Source organism: Sinohyriopsis cumingii, chromosome 11 (assembly GCF_028554795.1).
Source record: "Sinohyriopsis cumingii isolate HCF-2022 chromosome 11, ASM2855479v2, whole genome shotgun sequence".
Taxonomy (NCBI): Eukaryota; Metazoa; Mollusca; class Bivalvia; order Unionida; family Unionidae; genus Sinohyriopsis; species Sinohyriopsis cumingii.
The window spans coordinates 74133103-74149860 of NC_142971.1; the positions used below are offsets into that span (position 1 = coordinate 74133103).

The 16758-nt window shown below is 35.0% G+C and overlaps 1 protein-coding gene across 1 annotated transcript in view; it reads right to left on the reverse strand.

Annotated features, from left to right (window-relative positions):
- Positions 1-15065, reverse strand: part of LOC149788743 (myotubularin-related protein 9-like) — a 54439-nt gene extending 39374 nt beyond the window's left edge. Inside the window, exons 1-4 of the mRNA XM_089974839.1 lie at positions 15009-15065; positions 11459-11637; positions 5033-5192; positions 1644-1795 (exon numbers count right to left, since the gene is read on the reverse strand). Coding sequence (XP_089830965.1) covers positions 1644-1795; positions 5033-5192; positions 11459-11605 — 459 coding nt within the window. The 5' untranslated portion in view covers positions 11606-11637; positions 15009-15065. The remainder of the gene's footprint in view (positions 1-1643; positions 1796-5032; positions 5193-11458; positions 11638-15008) is intronic.
- Positions 15066-16758: the final 1693 nt, after the last annotated feature.

Here is a 16758-nt window from a genome sequence, read left to right on the forward strand (position 1 = left end):
CCATAAATGATGAAGATAGTTCTAAGTCAATTAGGAATCGTGTAAAAATCTATTCAATATTGTTTCAAAATGATGAAAAAATGAACTAGACAGCTGTCTTTTTATGGTTCCTTTCAACAAGGACCTGCAAAATGCATTAAGCAGAAACAATTCATGAACAGAGTTTGTAAGTAAGGATAGATGATGACTCCACCGATGTTCTGCTGTCATACAAATACACCACCTGTAACACAATTCAAATGCATCTATCCATCAATACTGGTATTAATTATTACTTTAATCGTTCTACATTTTGTCATAATTATCTATCTTTACAATAATGGCATTAAAATAGGCAAGGTCAAGTGAGCCACGACAAAAATTCCAGACCAATATCACTGTAGGAATGATCCTCAACACAAAATGCAAGCCAACACCACTGTAGGTGTAAATCTCAACACATAAGGTAGATTAACACTGCTGTTGGAGTGAAACTCAAAATAAAAGGCAGACTAACAACACTGTAGGAATTCTGAACCTCAATACAAAATGCAGACCAACACTATTCTAATGTGAACTTTAATACAAGAAACAGACCAACATCACTGTAGATGTTCTGATGATATTTCAAAGCTCTAACTTGTTCATTGTTACATGCAGATTGACTCATATCAAAGTATGCAGCTAAAAGACTGTAAAAACTCACCCTCTAACATAATCAGCTCTACGGCAATTTAGTATGACTTATTACACGCAAATTGATGAACATGGAGTCGGAGATTTTGGGTTTTTCTAGATAGCATACATTTTAAATAAGCAGATGTAAAACTTCCTTGATGCAAGGTTCAAACTACAACAGAATGCTTGTTCCAGGGCCCAATGGGTCAAACAAATTTTGTTTCACAACCTTAAAAACCAAGTATCATGACAAGCAATAAGTGACCTCTATTGGTGGTAGGACTTATGACAAAACAAGAATTTTTAAGTTATCAGCTAAAAAAAATTGTATACTGCGCAGAGTATACTTTTATATAAGTGACTTGGAACTGCTAGTTGAAGCAGTGTATATACAGTACAGTTACTGCAGTGTGAATTGCAAGTTGAAGCAGTGTATATACAGTACAGTTACTGCAGTGTGAATTGCAAGTTGAAGCAGTGTATATAAATTACAGTTACTGCAGTGTGAATTGCAAGCTGAAGCAGTGTATATACAGTACAGTTACTGCTAGTTGAAGCAGTGTATATAGATTAAAGTTATTGCAAAGTAAATTACAAACTGAAGTAGATGGATAGAAAAAATTATGAACATTGTAAATTAATTCTGGAGTCCACATTTTTCTTTTCTGAAAAGCATGTTTATTGGAAAATATACAATTTACGAGAGTGAAATTTATTGGTGCAAAATGTTGTTGTTGTAGGGTTTAACGCCATTTTTCAGCACACAATAGGCTATACATGGCGGCCAGTATTAATGGTGTTGGAAGAACCCGGGAAAACACCGGAAAGAACCACCAACCCACGAGAAGCTACTGGCAAGCTTTCTCACATACCCACATTAGCCGAATTGGTGAAAAAAATAAATATAACTTTATAAAAGTGATCTTTTCCAAAGCTTACGTAAGAGACCAGATAATAATCTCAAATTTGATCTCCCCCAGACTGACCTTATAGTCTTTATTGATATACGATAGTCTCCACTCATCTGTATATTTGTTGAATCGGCTGATTTCATTTTCTGGCAAGAAGGCCTGCCACCCATCCTCCATTACCTCAAAACTGGCACGGAAAAAGAATGGGTACTTGATGGTTGTATCATCTGTTAAAGATAAAACTTTATTAAACAAACCAAGGCACAGAAAAAAATCAAACAGAAGTGTCTAAAAGTTGAGACATATATCAAGACCAAGACAAACAGACAGAAATACATAGAGAAAGACACATACAAAGTAAAATTGGGGCACGGTGATGCCAAAATTACTGAAGAAACTGATGGACAAAAATAAAAGAAAGACAAATATATAGAATGAAATTGTTGTGATGACTAAAATACACATTTCAAACCTTAATTTGCATATCAATTAAATATTATGAATATTTCTTTTAATGCATTTCAGAAACCATGTAATTTACCAACTTCAAGAGAACTGCCAGTAAATGCTGCTTTTCGTATCTCACTTACTCCCAAACTAGATTGAATGTTGTTTGCTGACATACACTATATGAAGTACCTCAATATAACACAGTCCCTTTTTTAACATGGATATGGTTAGGAATCTCTCTAAAAGTCATACAGTGGTATATTGTTTAGATATGGGCACTTATCTCACTGTAAGGCACAGAGGGGTATATTGTTTAGATATGGGAATTTATCTCACTGTAAGGCACACAGTGGTATATTGTTTAGATATGGGCACTTATCTCACTGTAAGGCACACAGTAGTATATTGTTTAGATATGGGAATTTATCTCACTGTAAGGCACATCTATATACCATGGTCCATTACACAACAATGATATGGTTGCAAACCTCTGATATATTTTAAGCTTGTTAGTTTTTATTGGTTGTTGGCATTTCTTAATGATTTTATGTTATGTTTATCTGTATTTTTGTATTTGACCTTGACCAAAATCAAGTTCATGGTGTAACTGACCAGTGACATTTATTTTGTAAACAACAAAACAGATAGCTAAAATTTTCTCTATTATTCACATGAATCTGAGTCTGACCATAGAAATTTCCAGAACGGAAATTTCCTTTAAGTTCAAAGATTATTTTCAAAAAATGATAATTGGGTCAAGGAGGAGTATACAATCTTGTTTACTTGAAAAATATCTCATTTTTTCCTCACCACTTGAAGCAGAACCATGTTTATTGTTGTGTTCAGTTTTTAATTTGGGTGAAATTAATTTGTTCTAATTATTATTCACTGGAATTCTAAAGTGCTCAATAATATTCTTTGACTAAAACTTTTATCTGGAATATCATTGGAATTAAATTGGTACTTCATATATTTCCACTTCTGATAGAACTTTTAGGACTATATGGGATTTAACTGACAATACTGATGATTCATTTGAAATTGTTTCACTCTGTATTATATGAAAATAAATTATATGTTGAATATTATAAAGTCTGTCAGTTTTTGCTGTTTTCTGTTGCATAGTTTAAGACCATAACACTTCATAATGAAATTCTGTGCACTTTTAGAATCAGAATTTTCAAATATTTTAAACAAAAATTCAGGATGAACAACTCAGATTGGTGTGAAAAAGAAAAAAAAAAAAAAGATTTAGTAAGGTCAGTAGTTATCTCGTAATAATCCATTTTCAGGCCATTAGCATGTACAGCTACCATTTGATCAGTTGAATCTATGTAACTCTCTGCAGTACTGGTCCTATAGTTTGTGCATACTACACTAAAAATGTTTGCTTTTTGATATTTCATAGTTTACACAGCATCCACATCAATGACTTTTCCAACAACAACCATTTCCAAGACAGTTCTTTGGAAAGTTATGCCCAAACTTAATTACTGGCACTAACTGCACCAGGGTGCTATATTACAAATAATATGATTACTTCAAACAATACATTTTCTTTAGCTGTCCCTCCATTTAAAACAATCCAATAAAATTCTCTTCAATATTCCATGCAAACTTGCATTTTGTGCTTGACTGAGCAAATATCAAAGCTGCCACTGCTACCCATACAAAATACAGTGTAAATATAAAATCTATCACTATTTCCTTTCCAACTCGAGTCTAAGAACAAAATACATGAAAGAAAGACTTGTATCTCTTAGAGGCAAGCTTGAAAACAAAGTAGAAAACATGAGAATGAAAATATGTTCAAGATCATACCCTCTAATGGTCACATTTTTCATGGACAGAAAATATACTGGAATTAAATATCTTTTACACTGTTCCAATCATACTGTAAATTTATCTGCAAGAAAACCATTAACTTTCTGTAAATTTGTCAGCTTGTGGAAGTGCATCAATGGCATAAGGTCAATGTGGGGAAAGATTTAAATAGTTTCAAATTAAAATAAATTGCAATATTTATGTCTGAAAGACCTCAACAAGCTGACTGCATAGGTAATTATTATTGGAAAAGGGGGATGTTTGTCTTGAGAGACCACAATGTGATATGACAATATAACTATATCTGCTTTTCTGTTCTCTATCTTCTGTCTCTTTCCTTTTGTCAAATACAGAATTTGCACCAGTGTAACTGAAATGTGGGAGCAACACCAGTACAGTTTATAACACTGATAGGGTTATGGATCTCACCATAAAGCAGTATAGTATTAAACAGTCCCTCATATAACACGGATACAGCATAGATCCCATTTGGGGATGAATATAGTGTGACAGTGAACCTACCTCAATATAAGGTAACCTAACCTGAGGTTTATATGACTGATATACAGCAGCATTCCAAACATGTTTCTTTGCACATGTTCAACTGTAGAAAGAATGGTTAGAGGGCAGGGTATTTTGCATGAAAACTGTTTAACCTACTATTGCCAGTGATGAGAAGGTTGTCAGGTAGGCAAATTGATAGTAAAATTAAGGTGTTTGATTTCTGTTGTTTACAAAGCAACAAAAACAAAGTTTATATTGTACTGAAGCAAGAAAAGTGCCTTGCCCGGGAATACAGCACAGCTGATGAACCAACTGCTGAAATCTAACCCATACCCTTCATATCATAAGTCTAGCATCGTGAGAGTTATGCTGGTGGACTCATGACTAAAAGGGTACTGGTTCAAATCCTACCATTGGAACAATCTGGGTTATCTATCATGGTGTGTCCTTGGGCAATGCACTTTACCTCAATTGGCTTGGCACTAAATAATGTGAGCTGCTGTGCCATAAAGAGCCAAACCAAAACTAAACTATGAGCATTCATGACTGTTGACAGTAAGATTAGAAATATCTGGGAGTAGAATTTGCTTGTACAAAACTGATCTGAACTTCTTTCCCAATCCCAAGCTAATGTTTCTGCAATGTTTACTGAACAAATCAGCCAAATATATATTGTCTAAACCAACCTATATTAGAAAGCTGTTCTATGGAACTGCTAATATTCAGACAATCTTCGGCTGAAGGGATTTCCAGTTGCAGGATGTTGAAATCCTTGCAGTGAAGCAAAAGGGTGCCACCTGACCCCACAAGTCTCTTCTCAACACTGTCTACATTGCTGTGCAGTAGCTGCAATGAAACAAACAAATAGATAATACACATGATTATTAGGGCATAACCGACTTTTGATCCGGAAATCGGATTCCACCGGATAGTATGAACTTCCGATTAATCGGAGTCGGACAAGGCAGGAACGACCGATTCGGATAATAAAAATAATAAAGTTGAATTTCTATAGCACCGTGTCTAATACTGCGTGTTATTCGATAGTGCGTTAATAAAGTTAAATAAGAAGTCAGAAAAGTCCAATATGGTCAACACAACGGGGTGAAACGATAATACTTGAGTTAGACCGAAAGATTTAAATTTATTAAAATATATAATACAGTCCTACCCGTTTATGTCAACATCCTCAATAATGAAGGCATAATATTGAATACATTGACACATGCTAATGAGGTATTAAAAGAAAATGATTCCGCAAGAGGCCAACTTTATAGGACCAAACAAAAGCCTGTTTTATTTTTATTTGACCGCGACATTAAAGCATGGCGGCAAGATCAACTAATTGTTGAATAAAGTACAGGATGGAACTGGCCGCTTGCCGACATAAATGATTAAGGCGGGAAAATAAAAGCCTGGCGGCAAGATCAACTAATTGTTGAACAAAGAATGGGTCGGAACTGGCAAAAAAATAAAAAATTTCATGGATTCTTTGTGGCTTTGAACTTCGTTGCATTTTGCTATAGTCCTGCCATATCCTTCCCCTTGTGACATTGGTGTGATATGCAAAACGTGTGTAACACGGTTTAAAAAGTTAATTTGAAAAACCTTTTAATTTAGCATTTACGATTAATTGAATCGTATCCGGAATCGGAAAAATTTCAAGCCCAAAATCCGGAATCGGAAATCAGTAGAAAAATGCTAATCGGTTATGCCCTAATGATTATCATTATAAACAGACTTTTGAAGAAAATTGCTGGGACAATGTGATTTTCTCTGAAAATTAACTGAATATTATGACTGTGCCATGGTGCACATACTATGAGTGCAATGACTCTAAACTTAGGAACATAAACTAGAAATCAAATAATCTAGTTTGGCATTTTATGACACAGCAACACGTGAAGGTTATTGAAGCAAGTGAAGGAACATGCCACGGACTCACTAATTAGCAGATTCAGGCTGAATTAAAGTGCCACGAACTCACTAATTAGCAGATACAGACTTAAGTAAAGTGCCACGGACTCACTAATGAGCTGATTCAGGCTGAAGTAAAGTGCCACAGACTAACTAATTAGCCGATGCAGACTTAAGTAAAGTGCCACGGACTCACTAATGAGCTGATTCAGGCTGAAGTAAAGTGCCACAGACTCACTAATTAGCTGATTCAGGCTGAAGTAAAGTGTCACAGACTAACTAATTAGCTGATTCAGGCTGAAGTAAAGTGCCTTGCCCATTGAATCACCATAGCAGCCAGTCCAGTTTGATCTGAAGTGCAAGTCTAACATGCAAACCACTGAGTCACTACAGCTCTTGCCTCCATTAGTCACCTCTTTGCATGTTGGTGTGTGCATAAGACCTGGTCTACATCATCGAATCAGACTCTAACAGTATGCTTGTGTGCATCAGACCTATTCTACATCATGGAATCAGACTCTAACAGCATGCTTGTGTGCATCAGACCTATTCTACATCATGGAATCAGACTCTAACAGTATGCTTGTGTGCATCAGACCAATTCTACATCATGGAATCAGACTAACAGTATGGTTGTGTGCATCAGACCTATTCTACATCATGGAATCAGACTCTAACTGTATGGTTGTGTGCATCAGACCTATTCTACATCATGGAATCAGACTCTAACTGTATGGTTGTGTGCATCAGACCTATTCTACATCATGGAATCAGACTCTAACTGTATGGTTGTGTGCATCAGACCTATTCTACATCATGGAATCAGACTCTAACTGTATGGTTGTGTGCATCAGACCTATTCTACATCATGGAATCAGACTCTAACTGTATGGTTGTGTGCATCAGACCTATTCTACATCATGGAATCAGACTCTAACTGTATGGTTGTGTGCATCAGACCTATTCTACATCATGGAATCAGACTCTAACTGTATGGTTGTGTGCATCAGACCTATTCTACATCATGGAATCAGACTCTAACAGTATGCTTGTGTGCATCAGACCAATTCTACATCATGGAATCAGACTCTAACTGTATGGTAGCCAGTGCAAACCTATTCTACATCATGGAACCAGACTCTTACAGCATGGTAGTCTGTGCAAACCTATTCTACATCATGGAATCAGACTCCTACAGCATGGTAGTCTGTGCAAACCTATTCTACATCATGGAACCAGACTCCTACAGCATGGTAGTCTGTGCAGGCCTATTCTACATCATGGAATCAGACTCTTACACCATGGTAGTCTGTGCAGGCCTATTCTACATCATGGAATCAGACTCTAACTGTATGGTAGTCAGTGCAGGCCTATTCTACATCATGGAACCAGACTCCTACAGCATGGTAGTCTGTGCAAACCTATTCTACATCATGGAACCAGACTCCTACAGCATGGTAGTCTGTGCAAACCTATTCTACATCATGGAACCAGACTCCTACAGCATGGTAGTCTGTGCAGGCCTATTCTACATCATGGAATCAGACTCTTACAGCATGGTAGTCTGTGCAAGCCTATTCTACATCATGGAATCAGACTCTAACAGTATGGTAGTCAGTACAGGCCTATTCTACATCATGGAATCAGACTCTTACAGCATGGTAGCCTGTGCAGGCCTATTCTACATCATGGAACCAGACTCTTAAAGCATGGTAGTCTGTGCAGGCTTATTCTACATCATGGAATCAGACTCTTTCAGCATGGTAGTATGTGCAGGCCTATTCTACATCATGGAATCAGACTCTTACAGCATGGTAGTCTGTGCAGGCCTATTCTACATCATGTAATCAGACTCTTACAGCATGGTAGTCTGTGCAAGTCTATTCTACTTCATGGAATCAGACTCTAACAGTATGGTAGTCTTTGAATAAGGCCTATTCTACATCATCAATCAGACTGACAGTATGGTAGTCTGTGAATAAGGCCTATTCTACATCATGATATCAGACTCTTACAGCATGGTAGTCTGTGCAGGCCTATTCTACATCATGGAATCAGACTCTTACAGCATGGTAGTCTGTGCAAGCCTATTCTACATCATGGAATCAGACTCTTACAGCATGGTAGTCTTTGAATAAGGCCTATTCTACATCATGGAATCAGACTCTTACAGCATGGTGGTCTTTGAATAAGGCCTATTCTACATCATGGAATCAGAATCTAACAGTATGGTAGTCAGTGCAGGCCTATTCTACATTATGGAATCAGACTCTTACAGCATGGTAGTCTATGCAGGCCTAATCTACATCATGGAATCAGACTCTTACAGCATGGTAGTCTGTGCAGGCCTATTCTACATCATGGAATCAGACTCTTACATCACACTTGTGTGCAAAAGACTTATTTAAATCATGGAATTATACCCTTACATCATGCTGGTGTGTGCATCAGACCTATTCTACATCATGGAATCAGACTTTATCAGTATGGTAGTCTTTGAATAAGTCCTATTCTACATCATGGAATCAGACTGACAGGATGGTAGTCTGTGAATAAGGCCTATTCTACATCATGGAATCACAGCAACTCTAACATGTTTATGAGTGCACAAGGCCTATTCTATATCATGGAATCATACCTTTTCTGGAACAAATGAGGAGAGAGTTTGAGGCTAGGAGTTCTGAGTCTTTTCCAACAGCCTTTACAAGAAGGTAGAATTTAATCCCGGATTTTTAAGTCATTCGTGAGTGCTCTCCCTGTCAATTAATCGAAACTCATGTCTGTACAAGAGATCCACCCTTCATACACATGTAAAACTCCAAATCGTGAGATATAATATAGGGATCATACAGTTTGGGCTTTATGGCACAGCAACACATGTAGGCCACTGAGTGCAGATGTCACTGGAGTAAATTGACCTGCACAAGAACACAACACAATAGCTAACCCAGTTTAATTTGATGGTAAATCAGAACTCATGCATTCATTTGAGCATAAATTTTGCATGCTAACCACTGTGAAATTGCAGCTCATGAATCCAATAGTTATCCTATACACTATGTTGGCATGTGAATAAGACTTATTCTACATGTCCATGTCTACAGGAGGTGGAATTGTACAGAGTTTGCTGGAGTATGTGAGGGAAGAGTATGAGCCCAGGATTTCTAAGTCTCCCTAAGGTACTCTGTACACGAGCAGAGAATCTGAGTAATGTCTGAGTAAACCTGACACCAACAAATCACATACTCCACAATTAAATGCTGTCTGACTACATAAGGCTGTGATGAATTGGCAGGTGTTTTGGAATTGTAATTCTTCTCCATTCTATAGGCACAAAGATAGAGAATTTGCCTTTTGTGCCATCATGCAACCAAACGGGTGTTTGGTTCAAATTCTGCCACTGGATAAGCTCCAGATCAGTTACCATGGTATGTCCGTGAGCAAGTTACTTCACTCCAATTACTTAAGCACTAAATATGTGTGTGTGTGTGTGTGATTTGGATTTTTAACGTAGCTTTAACAATTTTTCAGTCATATCACTATGATGTCTGCAGTGTGGCAGTTTTTAGTTACGTCTAGCACTGGGGCATCATGTCGCAGACATGCAGCGTGATGTCCCACCCAGTCACATTATCCTGACACCAGTCCGACCAGTCCTAACACTAACCTCGTAATGCTGAGTGCCAAGCGAGGAAGCTGTTAGTACAATTTTTGCAAGTCTTGGGAATGACTTGGCTGGGGATCGAACCCATCATGACCCCTGCATCCGAGGCAGACGCTCTAGCCACTAGGCCACCGGAGTGGTCATAAGCACTAAATAACCTATTTGTACCAATATACCATAAACCAACAAATGAACTAACAATTACCTTATGAAAGAGGGCTTGGAGAAGAGAAGGTGTAACAAAGGTTGTAGGGTTTGGGGTTGAAATGAATAAGTAATAAACGCATGAGATAAAAATTGCTTATAATATATAACTTACGTATCACTTGTGTTCCTGCCCCTCTGATAAAATGAACATTATGCAGGTAACAAAGATCATAAAAGTCCACTAATGCTATCAGCATCATAAAAGGCAGTCAACTGAATTACCCAACTATGAAGCAGAGGTCATGTCAAGGTGACTGTGGTCTCATATTCTCTGTCAGAGTATGTAGGCTTGCACCAAATATAAACCATGTTAATTGATGTTTTTAAGTTAAAAGAATCTTAATGAAAATAAATGTAGACAATAAGACAAAAATATAATTCACATTTATAAATTCTTATCCCTTAAAAATATTTTGGTATTTAGAATAAGGTCATTCATTTTAGTTTCTGCAGATGCACTTTGTTGTTTTCAATAGAAACTTTAGTATCAATTCCACATCTAAGTGAGACTAGAAGTTCAGACTAGCTTCAATTTAACTTTCCAAACAATTAGTGGAAGTTGTAAATATCCACAAACCAGTCTCACTTTCTAGTATCTTTATTACCAATTCAAAACCTCAAATTTTTAAAACTAAGTCAGCCTATAAGTAATTTTGTGTGATCTTTTATTCAGTTCACAACAATTATGAAATGTCACATACCCTTTAAAGCTCATACAGACCTTAATGTTACATAGACCCTAAAGAATACACAGGCCTTAAAGGTTCCACAGACTGTAAAGGTTCCACAGTCCTTAAAATGTTACACAGACCATAAAGGTTCCATGGGCCTTAAAGTTACATGCATCTTAAAAGGTTCCACAGGAAATAAAGTTACATAGACCTAAAAGCTTAAACAGACCTTAAAGGTTACGCAGACCTAAAAGTTACATAATCTTAAAAGGTTCCATAGGAAATAAAGTCACATAGACCTAAAAGCTTAAACAGACCTTAAAGGTTTTGCAGACCTAAAAGTTACACACATCTTAAAAGGTTCCAAAGGCTTAATGTTACATAGACATTAAAGGTTATGGACCTTAAATCTTACACAGACCTTAAAGGTATAAAGTCTTTCATTTTACATAGAGCTTACAGATTACAATGACCTTAAAAGGTTACATATATCTTAAAGGTTGCAGACCTTAAAGCTTACACAGACCCTAAAGCTTACAGAGACCATAAAGGCAACATATTTTTTTTGTTTGACATATGGGCATTGCAAGAGATGAGCCATTACAGGCACTGCCAAACACTGATATAAACTGTTCATATCTGCATTGAATTACCACTAGTTCCTCTTTATTGGTTTGACGACTGGACAAAATCAGGTGATGTCCCATAACACAAAGGGTTCCCTCCACAGGTTTCCGGAAGGGTCTCCTAAGGATGACATTGTCCACTTGAGGAGTTTTTATAAACTCTGCAAACTCCATCTGTCTCTAGTCAGAATTTGACTGTTTGCAACCTGGAAACAGATATTGGTACAACAGATTCAAACAACATTACTCTGAAGATCTATAAGACAAGAAATGAATACCCAGATACAATGATGTATCAAAATAACGCAAAGAAATGCATACCTATATACAATGATGTATCAAAATAACACAAGAAATGATTACCCAGATACAATGATGTATCAAAATAATACAAGGAATGAATACCTAGATACAATGATGTATCAAAATAACACAAGAAATGATTACCCAGATACAATGATGCATCAAAATAACACAAAGAAATGAATACCTAAATACAATGATGTATCAAAATAACACAAAGAAATGAATACCTAAATACAATGATGTATCAAAATAACACAAGAAATTATTACCCAGATACAATGATGTATCAAAATAACACAAAGAAATGAATACCTAGATACAATGATGCATTAAATTAATACAAGAAATGAATACTTAGATACAATGATGTATCAAAACAATACAAGAAATGAATACCTACATACAATGAAGTATCAAAAGAACACAAAGAAATGACTGCCTAGATACAACAATCTATCAAATAATATAAAAAAATGAATATATAGAACAACAATGTATCAAAATAATACAAAAATGACTACCTAGATACAATGATGTATCAAATAATATAAAAAAATGAATACATAGAACAATAATGTATCAAAATAATACAAAAAATGAATACCTAGATACAATCAGATGTACCAAATGATATAAAAAATGACTACCTAAATAAAATGTATCAAATAATACAACAAAAGATTACCTAGATAAAATGATGTATCAGAATACAGTCATTATCAGTAAGTATTTTGTTGAAGTAATCTTTAAATGTGTTTGAGAGAATGATACACATATATAACTGAACTTTACAAGAATATAGGAAGATTTATCTTTTAACCATGAATTATTAAATACAAGGATAAGCTTTTTATATTTAAGAAATATTTTCACAGTACAAAATAATTAATACATTAAAAATATATATTAAGAGCTAAAAAAAATTATAACTCTGATAAACTGATTTTGCTCACCATTTCCAGCCATTGTGCAATTTAGTTTGAGACATGTGTAACTAAAATTGTTTAGGATATGTACAAAATACATATATTTCCTATCGATAAATGCACATAGACTAATGTGTGCACTGCATTTGTCTGGTTTATTACAGTATTCATTACAAAGTTTACTAATATCAATGTTTATTTACATTTTAATAATTTAAAATATTAAATAATACTTGCTGCAGAGTGATTTGTTCATCAATGTTGTATACTAGTGGGATTTTAGTGGCAAGTACTTTTTTGAACAACTTGTATTTGAATTATATTCTATGCCTTGTTGTACACTGTTTGATGCAATACAAATTCTGGTTTAAGCCTTTTTTCGTAAGCATGGTCTAATTCCCAAGTAATATTTAATTAGTTATTGCCAGCGCAAAGCCGTTAACTATTAATGAAAGCATTCACTTTGATTTCCCAACCCTATTACTGAGCCATGAACTTGACATTTGCTCAGTGCCAAGTAATAGTATTCAGTTTATCTGAACTTTAGGTGATCACGCCATACAAATGAAACCATGTCAGTCATGGCATATGCTTTAACAGGTGTCACAGAATGTATGCTCAAAATGCCACTTACACAGCCCCTATTTTTCCATCATTTCTGCTTACTTTTAAAATTCCTGTAAATACTGGTAAAAAGAAACCAGTGTTAGCCCTTGGTCAGCGTTATGTGTATATAAATAATCAGCATACTTAGAAGAACTGAAAGTCGGCTTCTGTTGTTGGATTTCTTTTTAAACAGAATCACCTTTGCATCTGATAAACCAAGCTGAAAGAATCGGTTTATTTCTCTTTAGATCAAATGAAGACTAATATTGTCTTAAATACACTTTTGTGTTTTCTAACAGGATACATCAATTTTCTAACATGATCTAATACTCAAATTCATGGATTTTTCATATACATGTACATTATTTAATACATTGTAGGATATATTACACAATTGTAAGTTGTCAATATAAACTATATTTCTGGCTAGTTTTGTCTTCACTTAATTAAAATTAATATTGGTAATTTTCTCTCTGTGTAAATCCTTGTCACTAACAATCAATCATCTTTTAAAAATGTCACTGGTATACAAAATTTCATTCCTTATCAGTGCCCCTCCATGCTTGTCAAAACATCCGCTTATGTTGACAATATTACTTTGGTCCCAATGATGTAAGGATAAATGGATAATAATAATAATAATAATAAAAGTGTATTATGAAAATGGAGACATTTTGTACAAATTAGCAACAAAATATTAAGGCTGATGATTTTTGGGAGACAACAACTTTTTAACAGCCAGTGCCAACCGTTCAATGACACATAAAAACAATATCTTAAATTTGTGAATAAAACCCATGACATCGTGGGAAAGAGTGTTATACTTTCAGTAGCTGAAAGCTATATAACATGGTATTAAGGTATTGCATAATACGATAAAATATATTGAAACTCACTTAGTAACTAAAAGGTACTTAAGCCATAAAGGAAATCTTCAAAAACTGTGCCTTCTTGTGTGAAAAATCAATAATTCATTTAAGTACAAAAAAGTTAGCCATACAGGTGTGCAATGTGTCAGGTTAGATTGTCAAAGACTTGGGTATACTAGCATTATCTCCTGTAATTTACATCTATACAAATCTGCTATGCGTTGTAAAATGATGAAAACAAAATTTGCACACAGTACGAGTGGAGTTATTTTTCTTATCAGTCAATGAGACTTAATAAATGTGACTCATGAAGGTATATTACAACCTGCTAAACCTAATTTTCTTCCTGTAGGTTACTTTTTATTATAATTATTTTCCGAGTTCTTCCCAACAGTTTCCATCATTAAATTGGAACACCTTTCTCTCGAGCCACAAAAGCTCCTTCAAACTGTCCGTTACGTGCTTGATACTTGGGCATGGTCTTTATTTTAACATGGTAACAGTAACATTCAGCTATTGCCAAAACCTACGTTTATGCCGGTAAAACTGAAAGCAAATCATGTTTGTGAGACAAAGAATCTCAAACAAGTATGGTTTAAACTAAACATGTACGCGTGTGCTATCATTGTTATAACTTAGGCTTTGAACCCTTTAAGAATACACTCGAGTGTAAAAATATACCCAAACAGCTTGAGTGAGAGCACAAAACGAACCGCCCACACTGCTCCCAAAATTCGAGAACAAGCACACTAAAACACTTAGTTTAAACAGGACTTCCTTTGAGAATAGTTTCATCTGGAAAATAGATGGCCATATATACACAACCAAAATATTCCTAACTGATATCTAAAACTCTATAATAATACACACAGAAGAGTTTTTCCAAGACAGCTTTTGCGGTAAAATTCACCGGAAGTGCAGACAATCGATATATTTAAATACAGATCAGTTTATTCGGACGCGGACTACAGCTAGCAGCAGAGAGGGTGAAAAGACTACTTGCTTTAAAGTCCATTTATGAACATAAAACATCATACGAAAAAAATGAAAATAAAAGGACAATAACCTCGAACCGAAGCCTCTAACTAAAACTGACAGCTTCTCTAATTGGATTATTTATTTATTTTTACTTTGTCGTTCGCGTTTTTCAAAATTTTGTTTACCCACCGTGACATTTAATGGTGGTCTCACCCTCTCTGCTGCTATAAATGTGTGAGTAATTGAATCATTGTTATAACTATAATGGAATCTTACACTAGTATATTAGCTCGAGAAAGAGTAGAAGCAATTGGAAGATATCTTTCTGTTCGTGATGCTCAGCAGCAGGGAGAGCGATCAGACCACTTAAGGGAGTGGTCACCCTTGTGTTTGGACCAAAAAAAATAGTGACCCCTCATAGAGGTCAATACCACGTCTACGATTATTGTTTGTCCCAAACAGAATTGTAGACGGGCCCTCTCTGCTGCTATGTTATTCAGAATAATCCTGGGAATCTTCATCTGAATCCTGGGAATCTTCATCTGAATCTTGGGAATTTGTTCTATGTTTCAAGTAATATTCAAGTTCTGATGGTGGTTTTTCTATTTTTGGATTTATGTTCTTTCTTTTTCTGTAATATATCATTAAACTTCTGTATCGATAGAGAAGATGACAATAAAGATCTAAACATAATCAACAATTTTATAATCAACATTTCTAATATATCTCCCATTGTTTTATAATATGCAAATATTGCAATAGATATATTAAGTATTGCATTCTTTTTCAGGTTTTTAAAACATCCCTTTTTTGACTGGGCTTCTCAAACCCATGGAGGCAATTCTCAATAACTCATCCTTAGAGTCTGCTTCATTAGCTATTATATTGTTGACCCACAGAGCCGGATTTTTAAGATGCTTTTTTTGTTTTGCTTTTGATGGTTTTGTCAGCACCATTATAACCAAATACTTTTCCCAAGGACACGCCAAAGCAGTTAGCCCAATGCTGGCTTGAGCAGACCGTCAAAGCTTGAATGTTAGGATTATGAGTCTGATTCCCTATGAAATAAACCATCACAGGTTGCTTTACTAGGTGAAATTACATACATGCATACATACATGCATACATACATACATACATACGTATGGATGTACGTACGTACATACTTACATACATACATACACAAATACATACATACACATAAATACATGCATACATACACACATACATACATACATACATACATAAACACAAGTACATCCATACATACATACATACATACATACATACATACATACATAAATACATACATACATTCATACATACATACATATAGTGTTTCCCATGCACAGCTACAACACATTTACATAAATACATACATAGCCAATAATGATATAGACACAATATTGTGAATTTCTTGTGCTTGGATTTGTTATAAGTTAGCATGTTCAAGTACAAAGTGTTACAAAGTGTGGCAGAACATCTAATTGGGTCATATATATATATATATATATATATATATATATATATATATATATATATATATATATATATATATATATATATATAATCTGTCTTCCCCAATTGTTTTTGCTTAATTGTGCTAAAATGTTTTCAAAATCTAATTCTGAAAAGTCCACAT